Source organism: Coenobita brevimanus, chromosome 38, assembly GCF_032717465.1.
Source record: "Coenobita brevimanus isolate Jiangsu-jjx chromosome 38, ASM3271746v2, whole genome shotgun sequence".
Lineage (NCBI taxonomy): Eukaryota > Metazoa > Arthropoda > Malacostraca > Decapoda > Coenobitidae > Coenobita > Coenobita brevimanus.
This window is the reverse complement of record NC_136991.1, coordinates 47,809,343-47,826,842: the sequence shown is the minus strand read 5'-3', so window position 1 is coordinate 47,826,842 and position 17,500 is coordinate 47,809,343. Positions and strand designations below refer to the sequence as shown.

Below are 17,500 nucleotides of genomic sequence, written 5' to 3'. Positions count from 1 at the left end.
GTTATACAAACGTCTATCAACTCCCTCCCTATCCCCTGAAAGGAAGATGGTGGACTGCGGGAGGAGAGCAACTTCAGCCCACACTCCACTGGGTTCACGTTTCAGATAAGCTTGGGGTTGCAACTACTACTACTACTTCTACTACTACTACTACAACTACTGCTACTGCAACTACTACTACTATTACTATTACTACTACTACAACTACTTGACAAAGATCCATAACCCCCTGCAGCTCAGTTGATGGCCAGGTGTAGTCAGACTAGAGGGTTGATATAACTAGTAACCAAGGAGACTCATGCGTATTTTTGTTAGCCCATTTCGGTGATGCTATTCAATTAAATCTTGTTTGCAGACTTAAAACACACACACACACACACACACACACACACACACACACACACACACACACACACACACACACACACACACACACAGTCATTATTGTTTATCTTTCTCCAGTCGGGGTACTGCAATTATGACCCGTGGATGTTCTTAACGATTACTGAAAACGATAATTTGTCTCCTGATATATACTCTACAGTCTATTTAACTCTTCAACTTAACTAACGAAGATAATAATTTGGGAATAAACTTTGATGAATCTGATAATTCCTGTGTGTGAATTTAATATACAATAAACATGATATTAGTCTCGAAAATGACGGCCATAATCTACACCTAGGAAAGAGTGCACTGATATATACATCATTACGAAGTGCAGGTATATAATTACTGCAAAAATATTATTAAAAAAAACTTTACCGTATGTATTTTAAGTAGAGGAAAAGACTTGAGCTGAGAGACTGACTAGAAGAGTGCATGGGAGTGAGGTGGAGGGGGAGTGGAGGAGGGGGAGACCAAGGATAAGATGGAGGGATGGACTTGATAGATAGCCTATGTGAGAGAGGGGGATGTGAGTTGGAGGGATGGCAAACAAATGACAGAAGACAGGGCGACGTGAAGGTGATTTGTTTGTGGCTACCCATTACGGGAGTAAGGCGTCGGGCAACAGACAGAAATAGACATATAAGTAACGGTTTGGCATGTGTTATGTCGACCATCTTAAGACTCACAGCAAGATTCGTAACAACTGTATCTTAGCGATTTATTTAGGATATTAAGCTTTGATATTTCCTTGTAGGATCGTAGCAACTCTTTTTAGCGATTTATTTAGCATATTACGCTTTGATATTTTCCTGTACGATCGTAGGAACTTTTTCTTGGCGGTTTATTTAGCATAATACGTCCTAATATTCTCTTGTCGGATATTTACAGACTTAATATCGACATAATATACATAAGTGGCACACAGTGGTTACCAAGTTGCAATATACAGAATAGATCGCTTAGGAAATGGCACTACGAAGCCTACAATGCAACTTAGAATGCGACTCTCAAGACGTCTTACAACTCGCTCTCAGTTGAAATTAAATCATCTCTTGTTTTTTGCTGTTGTTGATGTCGTTGTTTTTTTATTATTATTGTTTTTGTTGATGTTATTATTGATTTTGTTGTCGATGGTAATGTTAGTTGTTGTTGTTGTTGTTGATGAGGTTGATGACGTTATAGTCGTTATTGTTATTGTTGTTGTTGATGTTATTGTTGTAGTTACTGTAGTTCCTGTTGTTGTTGTTGTTGTTATTGTTGTTGTTGACGATGATGACGATAGTGTTGTTGTTGATGACTATAGTTGCTATCGTTGTTGTCACTGTTGATGTTGTTGATGACGTTACTATTGTTGTTGTTGCTATCGTTGCTGTTGTAGTACGAGTATTAGTATTAATAATAATGTTAGTGTTAGTATTAGTAGTAGTAGTATTAGTACGAGTAGTAGTAGTTGTTGTTGCTAAGTTGCAATGCACGTTGTGTTGATCACACAAGCACGGCAATACTTACGAACCATCACACGCAAGTCTGTTTTACGCACGTGCTTTCTCATGCACACACGCGTTGTCTCATTCATGCAAGCGTTTTCTCATGCATGGACGCGTTGTCTCATGCGTGGACGCGTTGTCTCATGCACACACGCGTTGTCTCATTCATGCACACGTTTTCTCATGCATGGACGCGTTGTCTCATACACACACGCGCTGTCTCATGCATGCACGCGTTGTCTCATGCACACACGCGTTGTCTCATGCATGCACGCGTTGTCTCATGCACACACGCGTTGTCTCATTCATGCACGCGTTTTCTCATGCATGGACGCGGTGTCTCATGCACACACGCGTTGTCTCATTCATACACACTTTTGCTAACATGCTTTCCTCGCAAACATTTTTTACGCGCACAAACGTTCATCATGCACGCACACACCTTCCCGCCCATTACATAATCCCTCAGTAACTGATACCTTGCACGCACCCCAACACACTCAATGACTCTCTGTGTTTGAAGGGGCTTAAGGCTTAAGGCTTTGTGTGTTATGGTTCTTTCACCTTAACTTGGTCCAGATTTTCCTCTTTTTGTAGCATATTTCACGTAGCTCACTGGCAGGAAAAAGTGCCACGGCTCTACATCCTCTACATAGCACTTCTTCGTGACTAGCATCGTATTCTAGTGTTAATCTACTGTTACGGCTCAGCACTGGAGATGGAGAGATGGCAATTTTAGGCCAAGTTAGAGTGAAAAGAGTATAGGGTAATTCTAGTGTTACTCTATTGCTATAACTCAGCGTTCATGACGGTGAGGCTTAAATTTTAGGCCGATTTTAAGTGCAAGGAGCATATTTTTCCTAAAGAGAATTTGCCTAATACAAGTACTGGGTAATATCAGTAGTGTGTGTGTGTGTGTGTGTGTGTGTGTGTGTGTGTGTGTGTGTGTGTGTGTGTGTGTGTGTGTGTGTGTGTGTGTGTGTGTGTGTGTGTGTGTGTGTGTGTGTGTGTGTGTGTGTGTGTGTGTGGTAATCCTTTCATCACCGCTGGCGTGTAGGCTATATCTGTCTCAAGATCCTGTCTGTCGCTTACATATCATATCCAACCTTACATTTTCTCAATTAGCCTTTCCTCTCTCTCTCTCTCTCTCTCTCTCTCTCTCACACACACACACACACACACACACACACACACACATTATTCACGCAGTCCTCGCGTTCCTTCTACTTTTACCCATTCTCTGTGGAGGTTAACCACTTCCTCTTCTATGTTTGCTCCTCTTTTCGGGATATTTGAGTGCACTGTTATTATTATTATTATTATTATTATTAATGCTACTGCTACTACTACAACCACCATTACTATTACTACTACTATTCTTGTTGCTGCTGCTGCTGCTATCTTATCTAGTCTTTTATCGCGTCTTTTCTTATTCTTAGACAAATCTCACTCATCTTGAATTTTTACAGGCGAACTCGTGACTATGACTGAAGACGGGCGGTTCCATCTCATCCACATTCAACATCTCACCATTTTTTCCACAGCACTTCCTCGTGACTAGCATCGCATTCTGGCATTAATCTACTGTTGCAATTGCAGGGGAACTCGCGACTGGAATCGAAGACGGGCGGTTTCATCTTAGCAACGCCCAGCATCTCACTATGTTTTTCTTCTTCGGGGTGAGCGGCGCAGCGGACGTGGCTGTACACTACCGCTTCCCCGGGCCTCCTGATTTGGACTACCTCGCCGCCTTCCTCGCCTTCAGTATGGAGGGCTTGCTGTTCCTCTACCACCTCCACGGACGCAGCCCCATGGATGTACAGGTGGGGGAGGGAAGGGAAGGGATTGGGAAGGGGGAGGGAGGAACTAGGGAGGGAAAGGGAGAGGGGAAGAAGAGGGAAGAGTGGTTAGGCAAAGAGACTGGATTGCATTTTCAAGTAATCAGCATGGTGGGGTTATTCTTCTACCACCGCCAAGGATGTACAGGAGTGGGAGGGAAGAGGAAGGGGTGGAACTGGGGAGGGGGAAAGGAGACTGGGGAAGGAAGGGAAGGAGCGGGAAGGAAGGCTAAGGAAGGAAGGAAAAGACTGGATTGATCAGAGACTCAGCTATCTTCCTCTCTTTCAATATGGAGGGGCTACACGTCCTTTACCTCCTCAACAAAAAAAAAAAGTATTGATCTATTTCTAATCTGAGGGCCATATGTCTTTATACTGGAGGATTAATTTGACTAGTAACCAAGGAGACGAATTCCCACCTCATATTCAAGCCTCAAGGAATATCAAGCTGTTTACAACACATCTACATTGAGAAAAATAGTCCAGTTCCGCCAAATGAAAACAAAAAACGCGTTATAGTTTATTCTAGTCTAATTTATGATGACTTTTGAATCTGACTTTTTTTCGGGGGATTGTAAACGCACTGTTGACCACAGCTGCACATGCCTCTCCGCAGGTGCACATGCTGCTGTTTTACGTCATCGTGGCCTGTGCTGCTGCCACCGCCCTTGAGCTGTGTTTCAAGACCAGTGTTTTACCCGCACTTGCACGCACCTATTTCGTTATGCTCCAGGTGAGATAAATAGATAGATAGATAGTCAGATAGACAGATAGACTAAGATAGATAGATTGACAGAATGGCAGATAGACAGACTGATAGGTAGGTAGGTAGACAGACTGAGAGATAAGGAGAGTTGTGTTTTATGAGTAGTGTTATACCCACACCGGCGAGCACCAGCTTCACGATGCAGGTGGGTGAGAATGATGGACAGACAGATAGATACATAGACAGACATATAGATGGATAGACAGATAGATGGATAGATAGACAGACAGACATATAGATTGGTAGACAGATAGACAGATGGATGGATGGATGAAGCGACGCGCGTATGAATGTATGTATGTACTGATAGCAATACAGGTAAACAAATAGGTAAACAGACAGAGTTTGTGTTTGAAGGGCAGTGTTACACCCGCACTCGCACACACCTTCTTTGTTATACTGCAGGTGAGTCCATCTTACCTTATATATTACTAGTGGACATAAAGAATAACAGTAAAATCATTGCAGAGAGGAAAATTTATCAGCATTTATAGCCAAAACTTTGCGAAATACAGGGTAGACTGAATATAGCGCACCTCAAGAAACTGATATACCACTTTGTGTGTTGCGGAATGGCTCAGTCGGCTGGTGTGGGCGTGACTGTGGAATTTGGAGTTGGAAATAAACTGATAACGTCCCCACAACACAAAAGAAATCGCACGGCGGAGTGGAAGTGGATGTTATATATGTGACACCCTCTATGCCCCAAAATTTTCTGTAGAGAGAGAGTCTTTTATCGCCTCTAAAAGTGAATAAACAGTAATGGCGAGAAATGGGACGAGTTAGGTGACGTAAAATGCAAAGCAGGTGATTTTTCTGCTAATTTGGTCTTCATAATTACCAGGGTGTTCAGGCCTACTGTAATTTGCTCCTCCTCCTCCTCCTCCTCCTCCTCCTTCATCTTTTTCTTCTTCTACTTTTTCTTCATCACCATCACCATGACAATCATCATCATCTCCTTTCTCGTCTTCTTTTTTCTTTGTCTTCTTCCTTTCTTTCTTCTCAATACTTTTCAAATTGTTGCCATTCCATTATTTTCTTTGTCGATTCGCTTCAGACTTGGCACAAATTACCCTTGGTCTAATACCCTCAGTAAAAGGACTATAGACCTGAATGCCTCTCTGCAGGGCACGTGGTTCTATCAGATAGGCTTCGTGCTGTACCCCCCGAGTGGCGAGAAATGGGACACCTCGGACCACCGGCAGATGATGATGGTGACGCTGCTCTTCTGCTGGCACAACGCAACCATCTTCTTCCTCATGGTGGCAGCTGGTTCCGTCATCTACCTCAAGGTGAAGAAAATGCCGCCGTCTACCCTCTACCGCTACCTGCTCTACCACCACATCACGCCACTGTCGGCCTTCGTGGAAAATGGGGAACAGACCAAGGCCATGCTGCAGGATTCTGAGGATGAGGAGGTCTGAAGCACGGAAGACTGTGTGCTGAGTGTTGTAAGAGGCCTGAGGCTCATTTGTTTGGGGGATTCTCAGTGTTTTCTCTAAGTCAGTACATTTCCCGTGCGTAGTACAAGGACTCACTCACGTATATGCAGTGTAAGGCTACCATTATTATATTTACTTGAAAAATAGGAAAAAACCAATACGCATCCTGTACATATTATAGTAACTGATTTACACACACTGCAGGCCTACCCTTCTTAGATTTAACTGAGAGACAACTCCCCCTCATATATATATATATATATATATATATATATATATATATATATATATATATATATATATATATATATATATATATTTATATATATATATATATATATATATATATATATATATATATATATATATATATATATATATATATACACGGAAACTTTCTGTAACATTATTAATGCAGTTTTGTTGCTTTTGGGTACCCACTCAAGGATGAAGCCTATGCCTCAGCCTCATTTGCCTAAACGATAAGTTACAGTTGAATTTATTTGTGTGTAGAAAAGAATTTCTATGAAGGAAGTCGTTTCGGTGTAATGTAAGCATATTCAGAAGTTCATGTGTTAACAAAGATATACTCTTACTCAAACGAGAGGCGACTGTTAAAAGAAATATTTATGGTATCTTAAATATTATATATTTATATATTAATTATATACAGAGTATAAAAAGGAAGCAGGTTCAGAGATATGATAGTTCGTTGTTTTAGGTCGGTTATTAGGAATGATTTTATTAGTAACACATAAGTTAAATATGTTTCATGGAAAAGATTGTACCTCTGGGAATTTGGTACTTAGGTAAATTGTAGACCGCTAAACAGCTGAGAGATGGCGAACAGTTTCAGTGGATTTACATGTTTAGATGATGACAGTTTATGTAATCAGATATCATTATGAACATATACTTAATGTGTAGCAACTCAGTATACAGCCTATTAAAAAAGTTATGACAAGAGCTGTGTATAGCCTGAAACGGAGAGAAAATATTACGGTTTAGCTTATTACTTAAATACTGAAAGTCATTAAAGATAAATGAGGATATGGGTTAGGGTGAAGGAGTTCGAAGACAAGAAGGGTACGTAAACCAAGCAGGTCATGAGAAAAAAAGAAAGAAAAAAAGATAGACAAGGAAGCAAAAAAAGAAAGACGCAAAACCCCGAAAAAAAAAATGAGGAAAAAAAGGCAAACACATGCACATAAAGAGAAGGAAATTAGAAATAAACCAATAAAACCAATAAAAGAATAAGAGGACAGGAAAATGAATGATGATGATGATGATGTTGATGATGATGATGATGATGATGATGATTACTAATATCATTATTATCATTATCATTATCATTATTTTCATTTTTTAAGGTAAAGCATAGTCTAGTTGGTGTACTGGCTGTAGTTAGGCTGCACCTCCATGTAAGTGAAGTGTTGAAGGACATTACATAATCTGATTAAATAAACAGCTCATAAGACTGTTCTGAGTGACTCTAAAATATAATATACCAAACTGTTTCTTTCATTGGATATACTGTGTTGATTTTTGAACCATGAGTATTCTGTCAACCTCAATTTCTATGCATCATTTCCACACAGAACTTGTAAATAGGAATGTGCATGGAATACGAAAAGTACTGCCATTATTTCTTTCTGTTCGTGTAACAGGTATGCTTATTACATCCTAGAAAAAAGGAGAGCACATTTCACCTGCTGAAAGTACTTGTTCATGGGTTATATGAAAATCTACATCCTTCTTTAAACAAAAACGTAATGTTCCTATAGTCACAGAAGCCATAGGTTATATACTGAAGCAAAGGCACAATGAAGTCTGGCAAATTTCCACATATATGCCACACCAGGGACGAAAAACAGTATATTTTGTGGAACTAGTCAGTGTTGTAAACCTGTATTTATATCAGAGGCCGCAAGCTGGAAGGAATTATGCAGATTTCTTTTTCTTTTTTTCTTTTTTTAATGTACCTAAGAAGGTTGTCATACGGTAGTCTTTATGAAGTATTTAGATTTTCTGTAATTATATTTAGGTAGGCTGTGTCATATGCCTTTAATGCTAATATGTTGTTTGAGAGTTTGGGAAGCATTCTTGTGCCATTTATCTCTGTCCAATTGTTAGAATTATTACTGCCATTTCTGAGTGTGGTGTGGTGAGAGTCGAAGGCGTAACATAAATTATTTAACATCAATTTTGTAACATATGACAGGACTGAGTGTGTGTACGTGTGTGTGTGTGTGTGTGTGTGTGTGTGTGTGTGTGTGTGTGTGTGTGTGTGTGTGTGTGTGTGTGTGTGTGTGTGTGTGTGTGTGTGTGTGTGTGTGTGTGTGTGTGTTTTAGTAGGTCATGTTAATTTTGAACATTCAAAATTTTGTATTATGAGATTTTCTTTGTCGATAGTTTGGTGGATGGATCTTGAAGCGATAGATAAAATAGTTACTAAAAAAAAAAAAAAAAGAATCGTGACCCAAATGAATCTCGTAGCCTCTAATGGCGAAAATTTGCATTTATATACCAAAATGTGTGTGTGTGTGTGTGTGTGTGTGTGTGTGTGTGTGTGTGTGTGTGTGTGTGTGTGTGTGTGTGTGTGTGTGTGTGTGTGTGTGTGTGTGTGTGTGTGTGTGTGTGTGTGTGTGTGTGTGTGTGTGTGTCCCAGAGCTTTCACTGTATGTGCCTCAAATACTGTTGTCGTGGTGTTTATAAGATGGTGAGACTTGTAGAAATTATTACGGTAAATTCTTATATACTGGATCGTGCACGGGTAGAGCATAGTGTGTACTGTATGTTATGATTGTGTTGTTTTCGCTATTTGCTGATAAAACGTAATGAATCTTATATTTAAATTAGGTACGTGTGATGTAGCTTAGTTATTTTGTGATGCTTAAGGATAGATTAGCTTTATATTATGTCTGAGTGGGATTATGTTTGAACTGGGATAGGAATTTATTTTTCACTTTTAACTGAAGAGGTTACAGGTACAGCTAAGTCCTGGTGTGTTTTGTATCGCATGTGTTTTGGTTGACAGATGCGCAAGTACTGTATGGTATTTAAGGCCCTAGCACAAGTTACCATGTACAGCTGGCCATGAGCTTGGGATAGTGTGTGAAGTGAAGGTCTAGCTACAATTTCCGACGTTTATCACAGTTCCTGGGTCATTTTAACTAATATTTGACACCACCGTCCATTCATGTCAGTGCCACCAACAAACACGTGATTATGTGAAGGTTGTCAGGTGTACCCAGTGCTGGACCTCTGCCGCACATATGCTCTCCCAAGTCAACATGATGTCAAATGTGTATGCAGGTGCCACTGGTAGCGTATTTGTACCCTGAATGGACTGTTCTGAGCCGTCAAAATTGTGCCGCACCCTGTTCTTTTTGCAGCGGGCTAACTTGCACCAGTTCTGTTCTCCCATCAGTCAGCATGAAAGGTCTATCTACTTATCCATCTACTAAATGTGTAAATCAAGTAGAGCTCCTAGTCCAATACAATTTCGTGTTTTCCCCTCTATTAGATATAACTTGATTATCAAAGTAGTAGGTTAAAAACATTGTAGAAGTGCGTAATTTGAAGATATTAATAACAAGACCTTACCAATTATACACACGATTTATACTGAGCGGGACCTATTCTCCCCATGGAAGCAACACTGTGCGACGTAATAAGCTGCTTCATAAGACTTCGCTGACTTCGAAGATATACACGTGTTTGTGTGCTGTTTTGCTGGTCATCAAACGTTAAATTCAGGGATTCGCATAGACGTCTGGTGCTTATGTAAGATGAAAAAGGACTGATTTAAATGATTGGTAGAGTCAATGGTGTGTGTGTGTGTGTGTGTGTGTGTGTGTGTGTGTGTGTGTGTGTGTGTGTGTGTGTGTGTGTGTGTGTGTGTGTGTGTGTGTGTGTGTGTGTGTGTGTGTGTGTGTGTGTGTGTGTGTGTGTTTATCTAACTGTTATATTCGTTGCATAACCAAACCTGATGACTAAAAAACCTCCAAAATTTATTCAAAACTCAAAATCAAAGCAGCAGATCGTTTACCGAATTTTAAATAGGAGACTTGCACCATAAGATAGCATTCGATCCTCCTGAAGCTTGTAGTAAAGTACTCAGTGGAATGTATAAAGTGATCTTGTGTTTCAATAAGGTGTTCTATGCAATTTTCTGGGTGATTTTTGTTTTATTTTATTTTCAGTGTAGATCAACTTAGTGAAACCGTCCGTTGTGATAGGAAAGTAGGACTAAATGTGCCTGAGTATTAGTATTCGTATTGGTATTAGTATTTTTAGTATTGGTATTAGTTATTGTTATGTGGATTTTGATACTGCACATACATGTATATGCATATATACATACATACACACAAGAATATATACATACAAAAATACCTACATACTTACATACATACATACAGTACTACACATATAAACATACAAAAATACAAGAATTTATACATACATACTACACATACATACACACAAATATACAAGAATTTATACATACATATATACATAACAACCTTCACACTGGTTTTATTCAGCTGTTATCTAAATTATTCATCATTTTCAGGGATTACTTTTTTCATTTAGTTATTTATTCCTTACTTTACTGCGTCACATCCAGTCGAATATGTCACGTTTTTATTTCTAGTGTAATAAGTTTAACATGTTTCATATATTATACTGACTGCCGTATAAGACTGCAGTTAGTGATATATTTTTTTGTATCTGTTGATGGTACTGCACAATTTACTAGTATGGCGAAAATGTATAATATAAAAAGTACTATGAAATATATAAAGAGGAATATATGTAAAAAGTAATATAGGGGTTTATTATAAGTGGCACAGGAAGCTTTGTGGCATCTCTTCCTTAGCGATTTATTTTTACCATAATGTCTAAATGTTCTCCTGTACGTTATTGATGCTAATGATGTCGATAACGCAATAAATAACACGTAAGATAATGTGTAATATCCGAAATACGATATAACCCAGTGTTCGATATACGATGAAGACTTGCGGTGTCCGATATACGATGAAGACTTGTGGTGTCCGATATACGATGAAGACTCGCGGTGTCCGATATACAATGAAGACTCCCGGTGTTTGATATACAATGAAGACTCCCGGTGTCTGATATACGATGAAGACTCCCGGTGTCCGATATACGATGAAGACTCGCGGATAATGCACTTAGACTCACTGTGGGATGTAAAAAGACTCTGAAATTATGTGTTTATTATTATTAAGACAGAGATATTTATGTATATGCTAATTTGGAAGGTGAACAAAAACGCAGACTTTATAATAATAATAATAATTAATATTATTATTATTATTATTATTGTTATTATTATTATTGTTATTATTATTATTATCACTCCTCCGCCTCCGCCTCCGCCTCCTCCTCCTCCTCCTCCTCCTCCTCCCCTTCTTCTTCTTCTTATTCTTCGTCTTCATCATGATCATCACCATCATCATCATCATCATCATCATCATCAATTCATCATCATCATCTTCTTCTTCTTCTTCTTCTTCCTCTTCTTCTTCTTCTGTGACTAATTCTCTTATGTTCTTGTTACCTCCAGACGTCTTAATCTCAGTGCAGGTGTAGTGAACAGAAAACATGAATCCAGTTGACTGCAGGCTTAAGTTTCCCTTCTCCTGCGGTCCACCATCCTCTTTTCGGAGGATAGGGAGGGAGTTCAGGGACGTTTGTATAACCAGGCACATGAGCCGCCTGGTTATATCAATGCCACCACGTGAAGGTGCCTCTCCACCATCCCTACCGGAGTCAAGGGGTTCAGTTGCTGTTGTTGTGGTCCAGGGTTCATTCTCAAACGTGAACCCAGTGGACCGCAGGCTGAAGTTGCCAGTGAAGAGGTTACGGAAAGATATATCTAAGTCTTGTAGTTCTCAAAGGCTCCAAAGTTGAATAAAATTGTCTAGAGGCGGCACGAAGAGAAAGGGGAAGAAGAAGCTGACGATGAAGGAGAAGAATCGGAAGAGGAAGAAGAAGAAGAACAAGAACAAGAAGATAAGAAGATGATAGACTGACAAAAGATGAAGATGAAAGAAGATGAAGAGGAAGAAGAACAATTAGAATAGGAAGATGAGAAAGGAGAATAAGATGTGGGAAGAAAGACGAAGATGAATAAGGAACTGGTCGTGAAGTTCAAGAAATCAAGTTTACATATATCTTCATTTACCGTCTCGTACACTCAGCAGCTAATTCACTGATACAGCAAAGATTTAATAAGTCTGGAGATTACCTAACACCTTTTCCTTGGCGATTTATTCCTCACATTACCCGATTATCCTCTCTAGAATGTTACTGACGCAAACCAATTCGATATTAAAACAATATAAATAAAATACAAGAAAATGTTATGATGTGACAGGCAGAATTAATCGCCCAGGATGAGGTGCCACGAAGCTTTCCCTGCCACTTAGAAAAAGGGCGTCTGTGCATCCGTTTTCTGTGCGTTTGTTTAGCTCAGATGCGTATAAACTAAAGTAATATGTTCGTGTTTGTTGCTACCTTTAAAGACCAGTGTGATGATTCCCTCTCTCTCTCTCTCTCTCTCTCTCTCTCTCTTAATATTGCAAACTTACGAATATTCAGCCAAACGTAATCTAACAGAGCAAAGTTTTACAAATATTTAGGTTTAATGGAAGGCACCAAAATTAGGCCAAAGTTGGACAGCTTCTAAATGGCATAGGGGATTTCGCAACACCTCTTCCATAACGATTTATTCAGCATATAACACCTCAGTATTCTGTTGATCAGCGGCCCTCAATCTTATTTTTTGGGTCACTTCCCCTTCAGCCTTGGCTCACTTACCCACGCGCACACCCCTAGCCTGAGTCAACAAATCCACCGCTCCACTCCCCCCGCTCCCTTCTCCCCCCACTCGCTTCTCCCCCTACTCGCTTCCTACCATCATCTAACCCTGAAAACTTACAGAATTATTATTATTTTCGCCTCAGGTTCAAAGCTATCTCAATTGCACACACGTTGCAGTAGTCCTTCTCCCACGGTTCGCTATCCCTCTTGTGGAAGGATGGCGGGAGAGTTGAAGGACGTGTGTGTTTTAACCGGGTCTGTTTTTCTATATATGGCTTATTGGTATTGAATTCTATCTCGTGACGACCAGATTAGAGAGAGAGAAAAAAAAAAAGCAGGAAGACAAACCAGACAGACGTGAAGAAAAGCAACCAACTTAGTGCACGGGTACAAAGAAACATGTGTGTTGACGCCTGAAACAGAATATGAATACTTACCATAAATCACTAGTTTATCGTGACATACACACACACACACACACACACACACACACACACACACACACACACACACACACACATTTCTTCAAGCCACTCACTGTTTTTCCTGTCTTCACCCCCCTCCTTGGAAATTGCTCATCCCCCCCAGTTAAAAACCACTGCTGTAAAACACGATTGGTGCAAAGGATGTCAATAGCAAAATGAAAAAAAAAAAAAATCATACACTTGAATTCTTAAGGGTAATACGGAAAAATAAATCGCTTAGGAAGAGGTGTTACGGAGCTTTCCATGTCACGTAGATTACAGTGACAGGGTGGGGTATTTTTTTTTTTTTTTATACATGAGCCGTCCAACACTGTAACCCTGTAACCAAATGGATTCTGTCGTATAGAGAGAGCATGTGTGTAATTGTTGTTTATATAGATGGTAATATTGTTGTGGCTATTATTATTATTATTATTATTATTATTATTATCCCTGTCATGGTTCTTTTTAAACCCTTGACTTCAGGACCCTACCTCACCCCTGCCTATGAGAGGGCAAAATGAGATGGGATGATGATGATGATAATGATAGTGGTGGTGGTGGTGATGATGATGATGATGGTGGTGATGATGATTGTGATGGTTGTGGTGATGATGGTAGTGATGATCATTATTTACCATTCAATAAGTTGGAATGATATTAAGGAAGTCATACTTTTGAAAGTTCATAATATAATGGTGTACTGTATATATATATATATATATATATATATATATATATATATATATATATATATATATATATATATATATACATACGATGTTAATATCGATTGTCTGATGTATGTAATGCTTTGGTGAAGCACATTTGTGATGTTTTAAACTGTTGTTCCTGATGTTTGGAGACACCGAAGAAAGTTGTATGTTTAAACCTGTTTCCATTACTACCTAACTAAACCTAACGGTAGTAGTACTATACTGGTGACAACGAGAAGTGGTGGAGAAACGCCTCCCCTGGGGTGGGGTGAGGAAAAGATGTCAGCAGAGTGGGGACATGTGGGCGTGATTACATTTTCCCCCTAATACTTCTCTAGGTACAGCGCATTACACCCTAAAATTAGTGGAGACATCATCATTATCTTCAACGAATATGCATTCTCAAGAACCCATCTAATATTATATGCATCTTATGGAAATGGATTCAGATTCATAAGAAGAAGAAAAAAAAAAGTCCTGAAATCAGCCACTCATCTTCCTCAGCCACCAAACTAATCAACAATGTTCGAATGTTTCATATACTGGCTACTTCAGAGGCGTCTACAAAATGAACTTGACGTTATATTTTAATAATTATAAGTGCATATGTTGATCTCCGAATAGAAGAAAGTTAAAAATATATAAAGACAAAACGAGAGAGAGAGAGAGAGAGAGAGAGAGAGAGAGAGAGAGAGAGAGAGAGAGAGAGAGAGAGAGAGAGAGAAATTTACAACGCATCCCGCCGTTTCATAGTGTCCGCTTGGTCTCTTGATGCCTTGCCCCCCAAAAATAAATAAATAAAATAAAATGAAATAAAATAACTACGAAACTCTTAATCCCTCATATGAACTGTCCTTAGTGGAGTCAGGATTCCTTGTGCTAGATTCGTGCGTGAATGAGTGTGTGGCTCATTTTCATCGGGTAGACTTGTTAATTCTCACGCCCTCTGTTTTTTTCCGTGCTATCTACACCCGTCCTCAACCCATCCTTAGGGGAGATGATGATGATGATGATGATGATGATGATGATGATGATGAAGATGATAACGATGACGATAACGATGGAGATGATGCTGATGCTGATGAACATGAAAAGAAAGTTGATGATGACAATAATGATAAATATAACTAGAATTCTGACACTGCTGAAGCAATATTCAAAGAACTCCACATTCCAGACGAAAATACTTTCGTTATCATTGCTGACCTAATATTAAGGGACTTTCGGTATGACTCGAATTTTTTACGGATTTTGACTATAACCTTGAGATCAAGGTCATTAATACTAAGTAAATTATGTTCACTCATAACCAACTACATTTCCACCGAGTTTGGTCAAAATCGGCAAAATACTTTCCGATTTAGCACTTTCTGGCATGAGGCGGCCATTCTGATTTTCCTCAATATCTCAGAAAGTATTTGTTGGATCTCATTATCAATACCCAGGTGCACTAGTATATGGTGACGACTACATACTGCAACTTCTTTGCAAAGCAGTCGATTCAGGAAATTTTGCTGCGCGGGAGAGTAAACACTGAAAAAATAACACTGAGGGCGCTAGAGCGGCGCTAGTACTAAGGAAAGAAAAGAATTGTGCCAAAAGAAGCCAAAAACCAAGCTAAAGATACATCACTCCTCAAAATTTCAAGTCTACAGTAAGCCTATCTTGAACGGTCTTGGAATGCCAGCACTGCCAGCCTTCTAGATCTCTCCCCCCCCCAACAGAAAAGAAATATCTACAGTACAGTACCAATAAGAACTCCATAGAATGTAGAGTTCTTAATGGTGATGATGATGACGATGATGATTTTTAACCTTTCCGTACAAGTCCCAAATACTCTAAGGAACATTGCAGCTGAAGGACAAATAAGGAGTGGAATAAATCAAATAAATATACCGTAATTTGGTAATTACTGTACTGTTGCCTACGAGTTGATGAAAAAAAGTACCGACAATACAGGTAGCCAATAACACAAAGTAGCGCATTACAAACGAATACATAAGAAGACAAGTATAAAAGAAGACCAAGGTCCGTATTCTCGTTGGGTGAGGAGGCTTCCTACCACCTCTTCCTTTAGCGATTTATTTTGGATAGGAATGGCTAATATGTTTTTGTACGTTAATTAAGCAGATTATGAAGATAGCAGAATGATTTAAGTACCACAAAAGAGCATAGAAATGTGTAATATGCAAAATAAATTGCTTAGGAAAAGGTATTAAGGAGCTCCCTTAACCGACGCGAATACGGGCCACATACAGATACGAGCCCATATGGAACTTCGCTGCACTGGAGCACCTTGCATGTGAAAAATCTTAGGCGTGACTGACTGACAGGGCCGCTACTAGATATGCATCCTAATCTAGAATGGCGGAAGGGAGTTAAAAATAAAAACGTCTGCATGCCACTGGATGATGGAAGGCTAAGGAAACTGAGATGGTGGGATTGCCGGTTGCCCCCAGAACACCAGGATAATCAGTGATATAATGACGTAGGCTGTACTCTGTTCACCTTAGCTAGATGTAAAATTGCCACTATTTGTCATGAACGTTGAGCTACAACAGGAGATTAACACTAGAATATGGTGCTTGTCACGATGCTCCATGGACAGTGTTCTTCAGCCATTCACCTAAGATCAAAAAGCTGCAGGATGACGATAATCTCAGTCTAGTTAAAATGAATGAACTATAACTGATAATGAACTAGGGGGTGCAATGGGCCCAACATCTCGACAAGTAACGTCACAATGAGCGAGCGAGTGAGCTGGGGGAACATTACAAAAGGTTACCATTAATTTACTCGTTTTCGTTCTGCGTATGCGTCAAAGAAAACGTCCAAATTGAAGGGGTAACAAAATCATATTACGTTCTTGGTATGAGTACAGTATATATGTACAGTATGTGTGTGTGTGTGTGTATATATATATATATATATATATATATATATATATATATATATATATATATATAGATATATGAACTTGTGTGTATGTTCTTACCTAATTGTTCTTACCTAATTGTATCTTTACAGGAATGAGTCAAGCTCGTACTGTCCCGTGTCTTAAACCATATTTATCGTACATATCCTTAAATTTGTGAATTGTTTTGGCACACACTATTTCATTCGGTAGTGCATTCCATTGATCAATTGCTCTGTTTGGGAAACTGAATTTCCTTACGTCTTTATCACCTCTCTTCTTATGCAGTTTTTTGCAGTGTCCTCTGGCTGATGCTTCTCCATATGTTAAGTAATCATTTATGTCTATTTTCTCCTTCCCTGATATGCACTTATAGAGCATTATCATGTCACCTCTTTTCCTTCTCTCCTGTAGTGTTGGTAGATTCAGTTTATTTAGTCTTTCTTCGTAGCTTAGGTCCCTTAAGCTTGGTATCCATCTTGTAGCGGCCCTTTGAACTTTTTCAATCTTGTCCATGTGCTTTTTGAGATGAGGACTCCAGACTACTGATGCATATTCCAGGGTTGGTCTAATGAATGATGTTATTATCCTTCTTAGCATGTCTTCATTTATGTATGTGAATGCT

The 17,500-nt window shown here is 39.2% G+C and overlaps 1 protein-coding gene across 1 annotated transcript in view; it reads left to right on the top strand.

Moving 5' to 3' along the window:
• The window catches only part of LOC145396579 (transmembrane protein 45B-like), a 95,093-nt gene that overhangs the window by 66,722 nt on the left and 10,871 nt on the right, over positions 1–17,500 (top strand). The window contains exons 3-6 of the mRNA XM_080269953.1: positions 3,477–3,700; positions 4,332–4,448; positions 5,609–5,899; positions 10,930–11,145. Of these exons, the coding sequence (XP_080126079.1) occupies positions 3,477–3,700; positions 4,332–4,448; positions 5,609–5,899; positions 10,930–11,145 (848 nt within the window). The remainder of the gene's footprint in view (positions 1–3,476; positions 3,701–4,331; positions 4,449–5,608; positions 5,900–10,929; positions 11,146–17,500) is intronic.